Source organism: Lemur catta, chromosome 1 (genome assembly GCF_020740605.2).
Source record: "Lemur catta isolate mLemCat1 chromosome 1, mLemCat1.pri, whole genome shotgun sequence".
Classification (NCBI taxonomy): Eukaryota; Metazoa; Chordata; class Mammalia; order Primates; family Lemuridae; genus Lemur; species Lemur catta.
In genome coordinates this window covers 179943548-179963884 of record NC_059128.1, presented here as the reverse complement: position 1 = coordinate 179963884, position 20337 = coordinate 179943548, and the positions used below count along the sequence as shown (strand labels likewise).

General features: G+C 37.8%; 1 protein-coding gene across 2 annotated transcripts; it reads left to right on the top strand.

Annotated features, from left to right (window-relative positions):
• Positions 1-529: 529 nt before the first annotated feature.
• On the top strand, positions 530-16864 carry TM4SF18 (transmembrane 4 L six family member 18). 2 transcript variants are annotated; one of them, XM_045539445.1, is made up of 6 exons: positions 530-749; positions 836-1029; positions 3782-3871; positions 9138-9280; positions 13132-13312; positions 14090-16864. In XM_045539445.1, the coding sequence occupies exons 2-6, from the start codon at positions 853-855 to the stop codon at positions 14102-14104; spliced, it is 606 nt and encodes a 201-aa protein (XP_045395401.1). In that variant the 5' UTR covers positions 530-749; positions 836-852; the 3' UTR covers positions 14105-16864. The 2 variants fall into 2 exon arrangements, with proteins under 2 accessions (XP_045395401.1, XP_045395400.1); XM_045539444.1 differs by lacking the exon at positions 14090-16864 and having other exon boundaries at positions 13132-13855.
• Positions 16865-20337: the final 3473 nt, after the last annotated feature.

Genomic DNA, 20337 nt, shown 5'->3' with positions numbered 1-20337 from the left:
CTCAAGTCGTCAGAGGAGACCTGTGGCTCTTTAAATTGAAGGCAATAATTTGGAAGGGAGAATGCCTCAGTCCTTGTTTCAAACTTATTGCTCGTAAAGGCTTAACTTATCTGCTTTCCTTTACCTCCTTTTTCTTAACAGTAAGAAAGATATGCATTTATGCCTGTTATTATTTTTCAGTGTGGTGAAAATAATAGACGTGAACTCTTGGAAGGAAAGTTGTCCTGATCTTGTAACAATAAATTCATCGGTTGCTATGCCTTGTTTTTCTCACCCAACAGTCCCTTTCTTAGCTTTTTTTTTTTTGGTATCCCTTGCAGTTTGAATAACATTTAGTTAATAGTGAGCACACAATAAAGAACACAGTGAATCACAGATAAATAAAGAAGGTAGAAAGCCAGGACATTTTAACAGACATATCATGTTTTAATATAGTAGTTTTTTCTTTAGCCCTGTTGTATGAAATTCGCTAATTCCAGCCCCCACCCCAACTTCCTTCTTAAAACAGGTTCAGGGTTAAGACTTCAGTGCTTTAATCCAGAGGAAAATGACTTATTCTAAAAAGCAGTGAAAAACACCGCATTCCTTTGGCACAGGATGAAGACCAGCTCAGCTCTTCAGCCGTTGATCATTGTCTATTGTTCTCTAAACAGTAAACCACTATTTCACACGAGATTGTCGGCTGCAGTGATATTCCAAGTCCCTGGCTCCTCATGAATATGAAGTGAAGGGCTCTGACCCAGAAAGTGGTAGGTAATCTCAAAAAGAAAAAAAAAAGACAGGTAGGAAGAAAAATAGGCTTTATGTAATTCTATACCTTTGGAATCTCCTGCAGGTTCTAAGCAGGGCAAAATGGGGTCTCGGAAGTGTGGAGGCTGCCTAAGTTGTCTGCTGATTCCACTTGCACTCTGGAGTATAATTGTGAATATATTACTGTATTTCCCAAACGGGCAAACTTCCTATGCTACCAGCAATAAACTCACCAACTACGTGTGGTATTTTGAAGGGATTTGTTTCTCAGGTGTCATGGTAAGTGTGATTTTGGAGACTTGGGATCACAGAAAGGGGAGTTGTTATCAAGACTTGCTTTGTTACCTAGTAAACATAATGAATAACGGAAAAATCATTCCACTGATCTTGGGCTTGGGATTTGGAAGGTGGGTGGGGGTGGAGGGGCTGGTAGTCTGTTAAGATTTGGGGCATAGCTTTGTTTTTGATAAGCTGCTCAGCAATGCAGCTTCAGCAATGCAGCTTCAGCAATGCAGGAAATTAGTCCTAACGAAAGTTTGTGGGACACTGGCCTGTAAAAATATTATGTCCTCACGAACCCTGTGTAACAATTTAAGCTATTTGATCTCTAGCGGTATTACTCTTTTCCAGAGCAGATTTTCAGTCTGTACTCATGATTTCTGTAGCTTGGAGGGGCATTAGGATGGCATGGAAAAAGCAGAGACTTAGAGATTCAGATAAACCTGCATTCAAATCTAAGCTCTGTCATTTGTGCCATGAAACCTTTGGAAAGTTACTCAATATCTTTGAGCCTCAGTGTCCTCATTTGAAAAATGTGAATAATAACATTTACTTTTCAGGGTAAAATCACATAAAGTGCTCCGGACAGAGACTGACCTGTAGTAGGTAGCCAGTGACTGTTGTGATTATAAATACTTGCTAAAGAACATTTCATATCATCATTATAAAGGACAAAATAGTCCTACATTATGCCCCTAATAATGGAGGGGGTTTTGAAAACTAAATCGAATTATTAATGGTAAGAATCCATCAGTACTTTCCTGACAACTTTGTGCTCTTTAAAAATAAACAAACTGATAGTAAATCATGTTGGCAACGTAGAGGAAAAGACACTTTTCCTGATCATATTTTTCTAAAAACAACACATTGTGCACTGTAAGCTTACTAGACCACCAATAATGTGGAAGAAAATTCATTATGATCTATTTCTACATCTTTGTGGGTGTTTAATCATTATAATATTTGAATAGCTATGTTAGAAAGCAGTTTTCATTTAGTTATTGATTTTGCATATTAAATTAGTGAACTTTAAAATATTAACATCCAATGCTAAGTAAGATGTATACAATTAATGTTGGTGGCACAATAAATAAATGCAAATCCTTTGGAGAAGAGGTATGTGACATATCAAGGACTATGAAAATGCTTATGTCCTTTGACTCAGTAATTCTAAATCTAATCATTTATTCTGAGGAAATAATCCAAAATGAGGAAAGAGCTGTGTGCATAGATATTTGTGGCAGCATTCTTTATAATAATAAATAACTAGGAGAAGCATCCTAGCAGAGAAGTGGCCAAATAAATTTTGGTACATTCATTTTATACAGTCATGAAAATTGTAATGATGAAGATGTAACAACATGGAAAATGCATATTATTTCATGTTGAATGAACAAAGACATGACAAAATTGTGGACGAATTATTATTGCAGTTATGTAAAACATGCATGTGGGAAAACACTGGAAATAAATATGTAAAAACACAGGAGGGTGGTGCCATTAGGTATAATTTGCCCTGATTATTCTTGAGTTCTTTGTATTGAAGTTGTATTTTAAAACAAAAAATTGGCAGTTCTCTTTCCTGCCTGAACGACAGGACTCTAGGGTCTAGGTCTAACTTTTTCTACCAATATTGTAATGAAGCTGGTTATTGTACTTTAGCCTTATGTTATCATTGTTTCCCTCAATATGTAATTGTAATAAATGGAAGAGTGTTAAGGCATAAAGAAGATTAAAGTACAATCTATTAAGATTTGTAACAACTAATGGTGTTGAAAGAAGGGGAATATAGGACTCCTTTGCTTATATTTTATGTAATAGTAAAAGTTAAAACTGGGAAAAAAACTGTTTTGTATTTTACAGTTTCAATTTCTAGGAATTACTGAAATATATTATCATAACTGCATCAAATCCTTTTAGGAGAAAGGAGAGGAATATAGATAAATAAATGGACAGAAAAATGAATGAAAGCTGAAGAAATCTGGAAACTGGAAATGTTGGCCACAACAGTAAAAGAGCAGTGAACTCAGGTTCAGTATTCAGTACTGAACAGTGAAGAGTAAAGAACAGGAGGAGAATTTCCACACCTGCCCTCACCAGAAATTATAATAGTAAAGAAATACATACTGTTTCCAGAGCTGTAGCCCTTTGCTAAAGATGACAAGGGAAGTAGAATGCACTGAATTCTCCCAGTTTATTGGCTTGATAACAGACAAAATACACTGAAAAAATTTGAACCTGAGATGGTTTGAATACATGGGGAAATTGAACTTACATTAGAGATACAGTTTCAGGTTAACCATGCCTCTCACTTCCATTCCAGAGGGCAATGAATGGAGAGAGGCTGGCAAACTTCAAACTCTGGTGAATGAGTTTCCTTTGTTCTCCACAATCGAGTCAGTGAGAAATGCAGGTTTTGCTGCCCAGGGTGGTATTCCCATCTCCATACCATTTACTTCTTAATTATTAGCTTTTAATGATTGCTAGCCATGATAATGAGAGCTAATACTTACCAATCGCTTACTATGAATCAAGCACTATACTCAAAATTTTACATATTTTACATCATGACAACCCAACAAGGTGAGCTTTCAACACCATTTTATATACAAAGAACCTCAAGTTCACACAGCTAGAAAGTGGCAGGGCTGGGATTCGAACCCAGATCTGTGTGACTCCAGAGTCTATGGAGACACTGTCCGAATATAAACCAGTGTTCCACTTCTAACATTTTATCTCTTCCCTCCTGTAGATGCTTATAGTAGCAGCAGTTCTTCTTGTACTGGAGAATGATAACAACTACAAATGTTGCCAGAGTGAAAACTGCAGCAAAAAATACATGGTAAGAGCAATAATTTTTTGAGGTTGTTTGAGTGGGCTCCAGCTTTCTTTCCTCTCACTCAGAAACACAAAAATATTGACACTCTTGTACCCTCTTGATGTCCTGCTCGTTCAGAGACCAAGAGTTTACTTTAGAGATCATCTGCCATTTTGCTTGTGGTCTTTCCTCCACCTTTGTTCTGCTGATGCACTTCCAGAGAGTCAGGATTATACATACAATTAGGAAATAATACTACTTTTTCCGAACTGGGTTTCTATTTGTCTATTTTTTCCCTTATCTCCTTTACTGATGACTAATTTACATACAGAAAACAGAAAATGTTAAAAGTGTACAATTCCATGAGTTTTCACAGTTGAATTCACCCATGAAACCACTATCACAATCAGGATACAGAACATTTCCATCGCCCCCAAAAGATTAACCTTTGACCTGCTTTTTGTTATGATAGGTTAGTTTGTATCTTATATAAATGGAATCATACAGTAATTGTCTTTATCCAGCTTCTTTCACCCAGCACAATAATTTTTAGACTAATCCATGCTGTTGGGTGTTCATGATGTACCTTTTTTTAATTGGAACTTTAAAAATAATTAAAACAGAACAAGGGAGATTAATACAATTGCATTTTCTAAGCCTGTGCTGTTGCATTTCTACCATTATCCTTCTCCTCCTCCCTTCCTCCTCATTACTTATTTACATAGAAATTTGTATTTCTTTCACATTACCCTGTGAATCGTTGCTCCTGCTTCATAGATGAGGCAGCTGTGGCTCAAAGAGAACAAGTGATTATTAACTAGGAGCAGCTTTACCACAAAGTCTGCAGGTATTCTTTGCAGCAGTGGTTCCCACGTCTGGTTCCAAGTGATGCACATTGAAATCACCTGGGAGCTTGGAAAAATACTAATTCCTGAATGCCAACCCCAGAATCCCTGACTTAGTTGGTCTGAGATGCAACCTGGGCATGGATATGATTTTAAATCTCCCCAGGAGATTTTAATGTGTAGCCAAGATGATATGGCCAACTTTCTCTGATGCCCTTGAAAAATTACAGTTGCTGAATTTAGCACTGTGTGTCCCTGGTGGAGAATTGAAAATTAGAAATATGCTCCACATGTATGTGTATATGCGTGTGTGTGTGTGTGTGTGTGTGTCTGTGTGTGTGTGTTCTTAACCAATTAACTCAGACATCCCCCAACAGCTACTTATATTATACTTAAGGAAGAGCTTTCTAAATTGCCTAGGTGAAGCGATGAATTCAGGTATACATTTAAACTATGATACTCAGGGAATTTCTAGAAAACAAATATAAGTGCTATTAGGTATATAACAAAAATCAACATGTTCTGTTTGTCTTAACTCACTATTAGCATCCTGGCACAAATAGATTCTAGAAATAGTCTGAGCAGGGTCTTACAATCAGCCTTAAATGAGACGACTGACACCTCATTAGGAAGAGCAGGAGGAAGGGAGAAAGGATTTCTTGTTTGGCTTTTTCAAGGTAGGCTGTAAAATAGAGGTGCTAATTCATACGCCCCCAGGAGCCAAACTGTGATGGAAATGAAAGAAGTGCACCTGGTAGGCACTAGAGTACAATTTTCACTTAAGGAGGAGAGGGAGCTGCTACTCAAGTGCAGCCAATTTTTACCGTGATTCTCAGTTTTCAGTAGAGAGTAGAAATATGGATTTTTATGTAAAACTTCTCAATTATAAAATATTGGCGATTAATCCTCTTTTAAACCAAGTAAAGCACATCTTGCAGGCCAAATTTGAGTCTGCACCAGTTTGTAACTTCTGAAGCTCTGGAATGAAAATTAATTCCCTGCTTCGTTGCTATCTGTTATGATCTGAATGTCTCCTCCCAAAATTCATACTGAAACCTAATCTGCATTGTGGTGGTATTAAGAGGTAGAACATTTTGGGAATTAAGTCACGAGGGCTCTTTCCTCATAAATGAGATTAGTGCCCTTTTAAAAGGCGGCACTTACCCCTTTCCATCATGTGAGGACACAAGAAAGAGCATCATCATCTGTGAAGAACAGGCCCTTACCAGACACCAAATCTGCTGATGCCTTGATCTTAGACTTTCCAGCCTCCCGAATTGTGAGTAATAAAATTCTTTTGTTTATAAATTGCCCAGTCTAAGGTATTTTGTTATAGCTGTAGGAACTGACTAAGACACTATCCATTCCTCCATGGGTCTGTTCTTCTGCCAAAATTCTTGGGCAACTATCCCTGGAAAGCAAATAATGGCCAAATAAGGGCACTTGAAATAATAGCTAATGTCTTTATTATGCTTTAATTTTTGAGCAGCCCTGCTACACAGGTGCTATTGTTATCTACATCATATACAGTTTACAGACAATGAAACTATGACTCAGAGAGATTCTTATTCCCACTTTATTTGGAGGCTTACCTTGATTGTGCAATGGTGTCCACTCATTAGATGGTAATTTATGTGTTTGCGTTGTATACATACATATGCTATTGTTGCCAATTTCCTCCAAATGAAGAAATTTTGTAGATCTTCCTAGTGAACTTCTTAAGGGTACGCTTGGTAAACAAGGATCCCTATCTTCTTAAAATATTTTTTTCTATTTTCAAAGTTGGTATTGGTGAATAGGCAAATTTTTTTATAAAGTATAACTAACAGTAAAAAAAAAAAGTAGGTCTGTTTGTCTCATCTCATGAGCAAAACTTTATTCAAATCAATATGAGAAATATAATTTCAAAGAGCGTTTAATCATATGTGAAGAGGCCAATGAAATAATGTCAAATAAGAAAAAAGCAGATTTATTCTTTTCTTCTTTGCATTTTTAAAATATTTTTACCAATTTTCTATAAAGAAGATGTATTAATGCTATAATCAGTGAAATAATTTTAAACAAAGAAATGTAATTTGAGATGATTCTTATGCCTAAAATCACAAGTTTGTTGTTCTCACTTTTTCTTTCTCAGCTTTTGGACTTGTTATCCACTGGCTACTGCACGTTATAGTTTGGCTCCCTGCTCTCACCTTAAAATCACTATTTCTAAAACTAAATTAATTTTTCCCCCAAACCAAACTACCCTTCTTGGCATCCCTATTTTTGTCTGCTTTTCATTCAAGGCCCAACACTGGATTTTTTTTTCAGTCCATCTCCAGCTACTCATTTCCTCCTTAATGTGTTTTCCTCCAGCTGCGTGTCTTTGTCACCTCACTTGCAGGTGTCTCCACATGGAATCCTTATCTTCAGGGTCTCTTACTTCCAGCTTGTGTGACCAGTGCCAGGGCAATCTTACAAAAGCACATTGTGGTCACACCACTTCCCTGCTCAAAAGCCAATTACATGATTTGTTGGAAAAACAGCTTGTGTCAAGTCTAGGGCAGGGTAAGTTCGAAGTAAACCTGGAACCTTTTGTGCCAGAAAACAAGAAAATGTTCAAAGTGACGGGGGTACGTAAAAGGACACAGAACTTGACTTAAAGGGATGTTCCCAGTGACCAAATTTGGACCATATGGACATCTAAAAGAATCATAGCAGTTATGGATTAAAGCATTTTGAATTAGAAAATCCATGGGTCCACAATAATACAGAAAGAGAGAGGCAAAGGAGAGAGAAATGGGAAATGGAAGTTCTTCTGAGCAGAAAAATAACTTACAAATACAGAGAAATGACAGAATTACAAAAGCAGCACATTACAACCCCTAGTATGATCACTGGTAATCAGTGAAAATGAGGATCATCAGTGGGTGCTAACCCATCAGTTGAAATCTTGTTAGGAAAAGGAATGTGACAATGTCTTAAAGTTATTACCTTGCCAGTTATTTACTAATTGCAAAGTGGGATATGAACCTTTACAGGGGCAAAATCTGAGGACACCCTTAACCAAAAGACCAAACTTAGAAATGAACATTGCATGGGAGGCCCACAATGTACACCACACTAATCAAATATTATTGCCAAAATGTTTGAATCTAATTATGAGAAAATAATCAGAAAATCCCAGAATGAGGTATATTCTACAAGACAACTGGCTGGGATTCTTCAAAAAAATGTAATATTATGGAAAACAAAAAGGCAGTGAGACTAGTATAAATTAAAGGAAACTAAAGAAACATAACCTTGCTTATAAAGCCTTATTGGACCTGTACAAAAAAGGTAAAAATAGTAACAAAATAATAGAATATTTTTATTCTTAGGAAATTTATGCTGATATATTTAGGGGTGAAATATCATAATATCTGCAGTCTATTTTCAAATGGTTCAGGAACAAAAATGTGTAAATAAATAAATACATGTGCATATATGCATATATGTATATATGTACATTTGCATGAATATATACACACACACAGAATACAAATGAATATGGTAAAATATTCACAATAGGTGATTCTAGGTAAAGGGTATAAAATAGGGGTTCACTGTACTATACTTTCAATGTTTTTGTAGATTTGAGAACTTTTTAGTAAAAGCCTGTGGGGATAAAAGCCCCTTGCCCTGAAGGATGGTCTTGATGTGTCACTCAAGGCCATCTCTGGCCCAGATCCTTCAAGCTGTGCCCACTCTGTAAGCTACTCAGAGTCTGGATTGTGTCCTGTCAGCCGTGTCTCCCAGCACCAGCACCTTGGCAATCTGTCTTCAGAAGCTTCTCTCCTCACTCCCCTAAATGAACCCCTCTTAGATCAGACCGATCTGCCTACTGTCTCACAACTTTGCTTGCACTGCTCTGCCTGTGAATATCACTCATTCTCTCTACTCAGATAAAAACACCCTCCTCCCCATCAATCCCATCCTCACTTGAATATGAATGTAAATATCCCAGCTAACACCTGCTATTTCCCCTTGTATTCCTGTGTATGAAGATATTAAGATATCTTCATAAGAGAAAAGTGGGTCATAGTTTATAATTTTTAAAGAACCTACCCTACCTAGAAAAATAACAGGTATTCAGTAAATACTTATGGATTGATTGATCACATCCATTCACTGCATTTCTGTAAGAGGTGACCATTATTTTGATATCAAAATTCCAGAAAAAAATGAAGACACTTAGTAAATTACCTTCTTTCCTCTATGTGATACCAAACAAAAAATCACCTAAAAACTTATTTTTTAATATCATACAGGTTTGGATTAAGTTTTTCCATTTTTATGTGGGCACTTGGTATTACCTAGACTGCAGTAGGCTTGGATAAATAGGGGAATGTACCTATTGGATAATTTATCTGCAATATCCCCTTGTCTCATTCTATGGCACTAACCTTCTTCTATGTTTAATTTAGACGCTGCTGTCAATTATCTTTTCCGCCCTTGGAATTGCTTTTTCTGGATACTGCCTGGTCATATCTGCTTTGGGTCTTGTCCAAGGCCCATATTGCCACACCCTCAATGGCTGGGAGTATGCCTTTGAAGGCACTGCAGGACGGTAAGGAATAACCCCCAAACCAAGGAGGTCAGAAAATCAGAAACTCCTGGGCCCATTTTTCATGATCACATTGAGGTTTTACATGGCTACATTAGTGCAGAATTTTCCCAATTAGTTCACTAATATACAGACCAATTTGTTCTTGCACTGATTTTTGTTTAGGTGTTTTTTTCCTCCAGTCTGTCAGTGCCATGTGCATCCAATATCTTGAGGCTGTCATGGAGATATCCAAACGAAAGATGTGTTTCTCCCCTACTCCATATTAGAGCTTTATGGTTATCGTGGTCTGGCGACTGCTGGAGCTTGTGGCCTGAGTGGTTCCAACAACTCAGTCTTGTTTTATGTCCAGGTTGGACGTGTGGTCTGTTACAGATGTGAACAGGATTGGCTGGGAGAGAATCACAGTGCCCTTGGATAATGCTACGTGGGGCTACAGCAGCAGGGATAACACACAGATAGAACCAGGCAGGGTGAGTGGGGAGGTGCTGTCTGAAATCCAGGAATATGATGGGGTGCAGGAGTTAGTGGAAGGAGCCAGGAGCTTATCTAGCTTATACTAAGGAAGGGTCTAAAGAGGCTGCCTTGCTCAGAAGGCTGGCAGTTTAGTCAGATGTTAGCAACCCAATCCTGGATCTCAGAATGCCTCATACTGGCCTTGTGCTGGGCTTACTGGGTTACCAGTACCTGCAGAGGCAGCTCAGGAGGTAGCAGGGCCCAGAAAGAGATGCGGGAGAGGCCCATTGCATCTCTCCTTGTCTTTATCCCGTGCTCAGAAATCTAATGGAACAAAATGAGGGAGTGTCTATACCGTTTTCTGGGAGAGTTACATTTTATTCTCAAGTGTCCATGACTGGCTACATCATTCAAGGACTGTGTCTATCTGAGGTCCTATGTGTGCATGTAGGCTTGCATAGCAGAGCTGCTTCTGTGCCTATAGCTGCCTTCGTTCTGAAGGTTTCACAAGGTACCACATGCTATTGACCTCTTTTAGTAAGCAGTGCTCTCCCTTAGGTCAGGAAAACCTAGACAATAACCTTAGGCCTTCCTGAGCAATTGGAGGAGACACTCCCATGGGACTGAAAGGGCTCAGGAAAGAGGACCCTAACATAGAAATTCCCATAGGGTGCAAAAGACCCCTTTCTTATGTCATCATACCCCAAAACCAAAGAAGCCTCCCCTCTCAAGACATGAATCCCAGGCTGCCCACATGCCTCTCCATTATTCCTTTAAGCTGCCCTTGATGTTTGTCTTCACCTGTTTTCATCTATATAAAAATGTTTCAAGGTGAAGCATTGTTTGGAGGTCACACAGGGAAGCCAAGTCTCTGGTCTCCTAGAGAATTTTCCAAGGCTTGGCAAATGGAGGGTGGAACAGTATTAATATTGAAGTTGTGCATATCAGTTATTTATTTGCACATTTAATCTGCAAATATTGAGCACTGACTATGTTCATGCCTTGGGCTAGTTGCTGTAGAATCAAAGAGAAATTGCACAGATTCCTCTTCCTTCTAGAAACTCACACAGACCTGGCAGAACATTCTGCTGAGACGGAAGCCTTAGGGTGAACAAACATTGCCCTTGTAGCACAGGTCTTTGATGCTTATAGATAAGGATTCAAGTCCCCCTCTCCTACTTATAAGCTATATGATCATAGACAAATATCTGGATATCTCTAAGCCTCTATAAGTCAGGAATATTAATCATTTCTACCTCACAGAATTTAGAATTACATGGAAGTAATGAACAAATGAGATGTAATACATTCTCACGACATGCCAGGCTTTATTATTAACATTATTACCCCATGTACCTCTTTAGAACATGTGATATTCTCCACCTGCCAGCAGGTGGCCAGAAGGTTTAGCCACTGGCATGGTGACTGGTGAGGATCCTGAATCAGTTTCATTCAATCAATACTTGTTGATCTTTACAATATGTCAGGCACGACTTTAGATGGTATACGTGGCCATTCAGAGATGGATAAAACACAGTCGGTGCTTTCAGAGTACACAGTCTGCTAAGGAAATAGAAACAGGTGAAGATGTAGGTGATACAGATGCATAGATACAGACAGAATTATTACTACAACAAATGCAGTAAAAGCTGTGATAGAGCTGTGGGTGGAGGTTGGGGAGGGGGCATGGGTGTCAGGACAAGCTTCTCTATTCTTTCCTGTCCCTGCTAGTGCACTTATGACTCCCCACAGTTTACAAGAAGAATAAACAATACCATAGTCTGGGAGAAAAATAGAAGCCCTGCAAGTCATCTTGTTTTAAAGTGTCGGGTGATCTGTGCAGAGCAGATCTGTACTGGGAAAAGGCTAGAGCAGGAATCTGGAGAGACTTGCTTCCCTAGTGGCTGCGACTAAGTTAGGGATATTGAGGGGGTAAGAGATGGGTCTAGGGAAATTGTAACAGAAAACCACATCTGTATTACGCTTACAGATTCCAAACCATTTTTATACACACTCTTACCAAATATTCACAATAACAATAATAGGGTTAGGTATTTTAATCCCATTATGCAGATAAGACTCTGGGGTCCATAGGGGTAAAGTCCTTGCTTGGATCCTACGGATCCAGGAGTTCTGACTCCTGGATTTGGTGCTCCTTACCATTCGAGATCAGGGCCATCAGCAATATCAAGAAATTCTTAGAATGCCTTTGTTTCCCAGAGCATTAGAGAGTAGGAAATAAAGAAAGGGAGGAAAAAGAAAGTTAAAAAGAAGGGAGTGGGAATGAAATGGAGGGGAGAGAAAGAAAAACAAAGAGGAGAGGTGGCGGTGGTGGAGGTGGTCACCTAAGTGCAGAATTCACCCCTTTCCACCCCAGGCACAAACACCCATAGCCACCTGACAGGTACTTGGATTGTCTATGGCTTTTCCAAGAAAAAACATCTTGCTGTTGACTCAAGATATTTGTAAACATCTCTGCCCTATAAATGTGTTTGACTGTTTTTGTTTATCCTTTTTTTCCCTTTTCTTTTCTTTTTTTTTGAGAGGGCCAGTTCTCCTTTTCAATTTAGCTGAACAGAGAAAGTCTCAGCCTTAGGAGAAGTGCTCATGGCCATGGCAGACCTAGAAGTGAGCAGAAGTCAGGTTGATTCAGCATGGTTTTAAGGCTGTCCTGAGAGTGGTTTAACTCTCACATTCCTGTGCTAAACTAGATTGATTGAAAATTTCGATCTGTTGTGTTCCCACTCCATAATCCGAATCTTAACAGCAATGTTCTAAAGCTGAGGTTCTCAGAATGAGGACCAGAACAACAGCAGCAGCAGCACCTGGGAACTGAATCCAAAACTCTGGGGTGTGGCCCAGCCGTCTGTATTTTAACAAGCCCTCCAGATAATCCTGATGCAGACTCACGTTTGAGAGCCACTGTTCTAAAGGGCTTTGAGACCGGGTTGAGGATTTCTAGCAAAATTTCTCTTTGTTAATTTTATCATGTGTCTGATTTTATGTCCTATGCAAGCTCAACCCTGTCCTTGACAGCCCAGGCCAACTTCTGGGCTCCTAGAAAGTGGGCTTTCTCTATCTCTCTTGACCTGTGCTGCGTTTCATTGCTATTGAACTCTTTGGTGTGTGTCTTACCTCCTAATTAAATTGGAATTGCCTGTTAAGTGGGAACCACATTTATAATAAACAGGTGTTTAGCTCAGTGCTATGTATACAATGTGTTCAATATAAGTATCTGAATAATTGTTTAAATATATTAATTCATATTTCATATTATTATATATTTTAATCATATACATTAATTTCGCAAACATACAAAAACCTGTAGACGTCTTCCTTGGACCAAGTATGTAGACTTGGCCATGGGTCTTGTTGACTATTTCTCTCCTCTTTCTCAGTTTCCTTACAGATTCCAGCATGTGGAATCAGTGCCTGGAACCTGCACATGTAGTAGAGTGGAACATCATTTTATTTTCCATTCTCATAACCCTCAGCGGGCTTCAAGTGATCATCTGCCTCATCAGAGTCATCATTCTGTTATCCAAGATACTGTGTGGAAGCTATTCAGTCATCATCCAGGTAACAGAGCCTCAATGGCACCTGTATCTCCTCCATTTTACTCCCACTTCCCAGGACCCAGTGAGTCTTGTTGAGATGTCTCTAGAATTCCATCATTCCCCACCCCCATTTCTACTGCCCTCATCTTTACTCAAGCTCTAGTATCTCCTTTTTCCTCTGATATCCCAATGTGTCTGTTGGCTTGTCTGTATGGATTGAATTAGCTCAATAATTGTAAAATACATCCTGTGTTGTATGGTGAAACTGCATAATCATTTTGAATGACCAACATTTCAGTGTTGTGTAGAGATAACCCAAAGCACAAAGAAGTTTTGCCATTTATCAATAATTTCCCTGATCATAAGCTAATCAAAGGCTGAGAACCTTATCCCTTGAAATAATATCTTTTGTGGATGTTGCTACATTCAACTAATAAATCTTCTTTATATTGAGAGCATTAGTGAGTGGTTTTGAAGAAGAGGGGAAATATGTCTTTATCCTACTGAACTACTTCTGCTTTATCTGCTAAAACACTAATGATAATTTAGTTGTGGTTGAAACTGCTATATCTATTTACCAAGTCCAGAGTGAAGAAAAAATCATGAATGAGATACTTGTATTTTGTTTAACAACATACAATATATAATATCTTTTATAGCAGTTTTGAAAAATAGACATTTTCATATTCTAACATGTTTTGAATATGAAACATAAGTTTAAATTGCTACTCAGATTATAGATCATTAATCAAGCCAAATTTATAACTTTATTCACTTTGTTTTTCCTTTTATTTTATAGCCTGGAATCATTTGAATAAAGACAAAACTATTTTCCATTATCAAGATATGGCAACCTATCTAAGTCTTATATCAACTGTATAGAGTCAAGGGCAATTTTCAAATGATGGTGTTTTCCTCATTTAGTTTATTGTAGCATTTGTGAAATTTGCAGTCCTCACTGGAAGTTCAAATTATGCCACCCTCCTATTTAGAATTTTTTTCCTAAGCAATATGTATCAGGAATTTCAGAAATGTGTATACCCTTAATCAAACAAATCCACTTCCAAGAATCTATGCTATAGGAATAAATAAGAATATAAGATAAAACTTTCTGCAAATATGTATATTGGAACATTGTTTACTATTCTGGAAAATTAGAAATACCTCAAAAGGCTAGCTTTAGAGGAAGAATTAAATAAAAGTGGTATATACTGTAAATGCTTTCTGATATAAAAAATAAAATAAAATAGTGGCACATTAGTTATAAAATTATACAGTCATTACTAATGATGTTTGAAAGATTATGAATAATGCTATGTAAAAAGCAGACTACAAATTTATGTTTACAGTATGAGTAAAACTATTTAAAACAAACACCAAATACTCAAACTTTAGGATAAAAACTACATTTAGAAGGAAATACATCAAAATGTCAACCGTGGTTGATTTGGGTCATAGATGACCCCTCTTCCTACTTTTGTATATTTTCCAAGTTTTCTTTATTGAATATATTTTACCATAACTATTTTTTAAAACTCATATTTTTACTATTAAAAATTTTCTATTTTTCAAAACTTTAAAGGCATATGCTCTTACCACATTTCCCAACATTGAGTATATGTAAACATTATGAAATCACATTTCAATCAATGTTCAATGTGGAAAGTAGTGATATAGATAAGCCAAAAAGAGTTTTATGTAAACTTATATAATCTAAACTTTTGGTCTTACTTTCTCACTGCTGGTGATGAGTGTGGTGGACTAGAAGAGTGTGGTGGACTTAATGTAAATGAGCAGCTGGAGACATACTCAATGGGCTAGAGAAAATTACCATTGACCAGTTAATACCTAGTGTATAGGTGTCATGGTGAGTTATCAGTACCTATATTTATAAAAATAAAAAGTTAAAATGTAGAACCTTTACAAACTTTCCACCATACATAGCACAATTTCGTTTAGGACAGCAGCCATGTCTTATATTTTTCTATCATCCATAGGGCCTAGCACACAGTGGACCCAGTAGGCACTCAATGGTGAACACTTGTGCCAGGCCCTCTGCTCTCTGCAGTTGCTCTGTCTCCATCACAGGTCCACTGGGCCACAACACTTCTGCCACTTCCCCATTGCTCTCATCCAAGGACACTGCCAACTAGGTTTTGTCAACACTTGCTCTGTGCCAAAGCCAGACAGTAGACTCAAGGGAAGTGGGGGAGAATGCCTCTCTCCCTGGTGCCTGCTGTGCCAACCGCCCCCTTTAATGCAAGCTGCCCTGTCCACACCCTTTGCTCAGGGAGCATGTTGAAAACAAGCCATGTTGTATAACACATGATTCCCAATCCCTGGAACCAGCTGACTAAACTGGGACAGGCCCCAGGACCACAGGTAGCCTATTATCTTGCTAGTAGCCTCCGACTTAGTTGGGAGTGAAACACTGTCCAAACAAGATTGGCAGTTATTCTGGCTTGAGAATTTGAGCTAAGGAGCCAAGACTGAAGCAACCCCAGCATTGCTATCAGAAAAATGATTAAAGATGAAGAAGGAAATCAATATAGTAATGGTGTCAACTTAAAAGAAAGACACAGGATCTTCTGCTCTGGGGGGTTCCTAAAACTGCCTTTGTCCACAATGAACAGTGAAAACGTACATGAGGTCTGGCTTCTGTTCTTGGGTTCCTGAATAGTCTTTCTTCCTTATCACTGTGTGGATCATTTCAGTAAACCCCATCACTCAATCAGTGCATCTCTGTTCATTGCAACCCAAATGACCCAACCAAACTCTCCCCTTTCCAGATGTGTTGGAAGGATCCTAAGACAGAGATGCTCAGGCTTCATTCATTAAATCTTCTTTTAAAACTCTCACTCATAACACTCCATTTTACAAAGAACTTAGACATGAGGTCTGTAGGAGATAAACCCAAGCTGCAAATACCATGCTATCCTCAGAGTGGCCCCCACCTCACAGTCCAGAGTGTCTCACTCTTAAAGCCCATATGCTCATCATGTCCAGCACCCTCTTTTTTTAGGTTGTCCCAAAGAATCCTCAGCCCTTTTGTAAATGGACTTTTGGCAGATCAACCCCACCAGTTTGTCAGACAGACACATTCAGACTCTCTAAACTCTTAGCAAGTATTGTGTTGACTATGAATAGATGCCAGCTGAATGACTCCAGTGCAGCACTGGAAACATTGTCTAACAACAGGGCTACAGCTGAATGTACTATTATATCTCTATCAGTAAAATCAAATTTTAACACAGCCACAAAAAATTCTATATTTGAAGAGTAATATGCTAATGATGCAATTTTAGGTAAAAAAGCTGAATATAAATATATGTGTGCAGGTTGAGCCTAAATTTTTAAGTAACCATATAATTACATGTAGACATGTACAAATCTTCAGATACATAGACAAAGCACTGGAAAAATATTTAACTGTTAATATTAATAATTATCCCCTGATGATGGGATTATAAGTTATATTTCTTTTCTTTACATTGTTCAATATTTTCAAAATTTCCTTTGAAAATGTGTTATGTCCTTGAATTTTTTAAAAAAATAAATGCCATTTAAAAAGCAAGCATCCTCTAATTCTTTCTATAAAATTCATTTAAGGAGAAAAGATATGCAGGTATGTGTGTGATAGTCTCTTATTTTTATCCTTTCTAGAAACAGTTTTTCCACTTTCTAATACTCAGAGTGTGTTGCCAGCTAATTCTAATTGAGAATGATTTCCATTTTATACATTTCTACTCTTGTTACCAAAAACTCACCACTTGTCAATGAGGCTGAATCAGAAGAATGAGGACAAGTCTTTGGGGGATGTGGAAAGAGATTTTACTTTGCAAAGCAGGAAAAACAGTAGACCTTATCATCTCAAAATCCAAATTTCCAACACATAGGCAGAAATACAGAGCTTTTAAAAAGAGAGTTCTCAGCTTTAGGCACTCACTGTGGTTTACCATTCTAATTGTACATCTCTGCCAAAGACAAGCCAGCTGCCCACCTGAAGGTGCTGGCACAACCTGGGAGTTCTAACAAAAGACTATAGAGAATAGGGGCAATTCAAGGTTACCATTATGAAAACCACAACTACTTGTATCCAGAAAGACTCCTGCCAGTTCTGCTTCCTGGTTTGTGAGATGAAGCTGGGAATTAGGGACAAGATTCCAGTCCTGAAAGAACTAAGATATCTGGGAGGAAACTAAGGTAAGGAGCCAAGCCTCAGTATGTGTAATTGGGCAGGCAGGGCAGGATACACAAACCTGGCAATGAAATTTTTTTACTTTAGAAAGAGCAGTAGATGTGGTACCTGGCTACCTAGGTCAGAGGTAACATCATGATCAATTCAAAGAACTTAGCTAATTCATACTAAATGCTTTTTCTGGGTTAAGATGAACACACACTACACACTATTTCACACCTGCCTAAAATCACACTAAACGTACAATAGAGGTTTTCTAGAAATATAGAACCACAAATATGGGGACAAAAGGAGAGTAGACAACAGACATAAAATTTTGAAAGCTACAAAGCATATTGATAACAGGTAACTGACAAAACCAACTCAAGAAACATGAGAATCCTGAGCTCAGTGGGGGAAGTTGAAGGCTAACCTGATTTATACCTCAGTATCTTCAAAAACTCCCAAATTGATAGCATCAGATTCCTCCAGACCTGGGAGTAAAGGAAGACCATTAAAACAAGAAGGATTCTGTGAGTCCCTGCATCCCTTCTGCTCTCTATGCTGGTGGCATGGAGAAGTAGCAGATGCCTGAAGTTTATTCTCTACAAAGGATAAAATAGAGGGTCTCTCTGATTCAGTAAACATGTGGATGCTGCACCAAAATCAGAGGGATTAAGTGACTGGTATGTAATGAATGGTGAATGCTGAAACACTCCTCCCCACAAGACCTCTTAACTCACTCAGGGCTCAAAGTGCTGGCAGCCAGCCATAATTTTACCTTCCCAGCTGGGCAATCTCTCTAGGGAGTCAGCCCAGTGCAAGAAGAAAAACTTAGATACTGACCGTGGCAGGCTAAATAAAACCCTCCCAAAATTCCATGTATTGAAATGGATTTTGCAGGCATGATTAAATTAAAGGTCTTAAATGGGGAGAGTATCCTGGACTATCCAGCGAGCCCAATGTAATCACAGGAGTCATAAGAGGGAAACAGGAGCATTAGATTCAGAAAGAGAAGAGGTAAGGACAGAAGTAAGAATCAGAGAGGAGAGAAGTTGCTACACTGCTAGTTTTGAACATGGAGGGGACACAAACCAAGGAATGCAGGACCTGAAGAAGCTGGAAAAGATAAGGAAACAGATTCTCACCTAGAGCTCCAGAAGTAATGTAGGCTGCCACCATCTTTGTTTTAGTCCAGTGAAACTGATTTTGACTTCTCTTTAGAACTGTAAAATAATAAATTTCCATTGTTTTATGTCACTAAGTCTGTAATTATTTGCCACAGCAGCAATAAGAAACGAATATATTGACATTTGGAATTCCTCAATAAATGGCTCACCTGCTTCACACAACAGTGGTGTTCAGAGTTAATAAGCCCTATCCTAGCACTAGTTTCCAAGAAGCTTTTTCCTCTATTCATAATTATGAGCAGATGGTCAAGGGTCCCAGACCATCTGATGAAAGTCTCTGACATGAAAGATAGAGAGCAAAACAAATTTTTAAGAGGAACAATGTGGAGGAAACAATCTTGGAGAGAAAAAAACTTAAAAAACTGTCATTAATATCATCAGAGAGATAATAAAAGATTCTCTGTTTATGAAACAAGATGAGAATTATATTTAAAAAAGAACATTCGTAGAACAAGAAGAAGAAGAATGAATTCTTGGGAGTTAAAAATAAGAGAGTATAAATGAAAAACTCAATAGAAGACTTCTAAAATGAAGTCAAGAAATCATCCAGAGGCTAGAGCAAAAAGAATGAGATATTTTTAGGGGAACAAAAAAATGAAGAAAATTAAAAAAACCAGTTATTCTAAGTAGTCCAACCCCAAACATTAGGAATTTGGAGAAGGAGAGAAGAGAAAATTGGAGGGCACAATGCATGGTTTTAAAACACTGGGGTGAAAAACGATAGTTCTATAAATCTCAAGAAACAAGAGAACAGGTCACAAAGAAAGTACAGGGAATTATATTGGCTTCAAACTTCTGAACAGCTAACTTAGCCAAAGACTGTGGAGCAATGCCTTTAAACAGAAGGAAGGAGTTCTGATGTTCAGTGGTACAATGGGGCAACTATAGTTGACAATAGTTTATTGTATTTCAGAATAGCTAGAAGTTTTCAAATGCTCCCAACATAAAGCAATGATGAATGTTTCAGGTGAATCATGTCCCAGTTACCCTGATTTGATCATTGTATGTTGTGTGCTTATATCAAGATGTAACATGTACTCCATGAATATGTACAATTATTAGGTATCAATAAAAAATTTTTTAAAAATTCTGAAGGAAAAAGTCCTAGTCAGAGCAATTAGATAAGAGAAAAAAAAAATAAAGGGCATTCAAATTGGAAAGAAAGAAGTCGATTTGTCCCTGTTTGCAGATGACATGATCTTACATATAGAAAAACCTAAAGACTCTACTAAAAATTTCTGAGAACTGATAAACAAATTCAGTAAACTTGCAGGATTACAAAACCAATATACAAAAATCAATGGTATTTCTATACACAAACAAACAAGCTGAAAAAGAAATCAAGAAGGCAATCTGGACTACACTAACTATAAAAAATATACCCAGCAGTGAATTTAACCAAGGAATTGAAAGGCCTCTACAAGGAAAACTATAAAACACTGATGAAGGAAATTGAATAGGATACAAATGGAAATTCCATGCTCAAGAATTGGAAAAATTAATATTGTTAAAATGACAATACTGCCCAAAGTAATCTACAGATTCAATGCAATCTCTATCAAAATACCAGAGACATTCTTCACAGAAACTGAAAAAAAAAATCATAAAATTTGTGTGGAAGCACAAAAGACCCTGAATAGTGAAAGTAATCCTGAGCAAAAAGATAAAGCTGAACATATC

Bases quoted from the DNA above. Each gene is read 5' to 3' on its own strand.
- TM4SF18 (XM_045539444.1), top strand. From the start codon at position 853: ATGGGGTCTCGGAAGTGTGGAGGCTGCCTAAGTTGTCTGCTGATTCCA. The intron at 1,030-3,781 runs GTAAGTGTGATT...TCCCTCCTGTAG, and splicing joins TTTGTTTCTCAGGTGTCATG to ATGCTTATAGTAGCAGCAGT. The intron at 9,281-13,131 runs GTAAGGAATAAC...CCTCTTTCTCAG, and splicing joins TTTGAAGGCACTGCAGGACG to TTTCCTTACAGATTCCAGCA.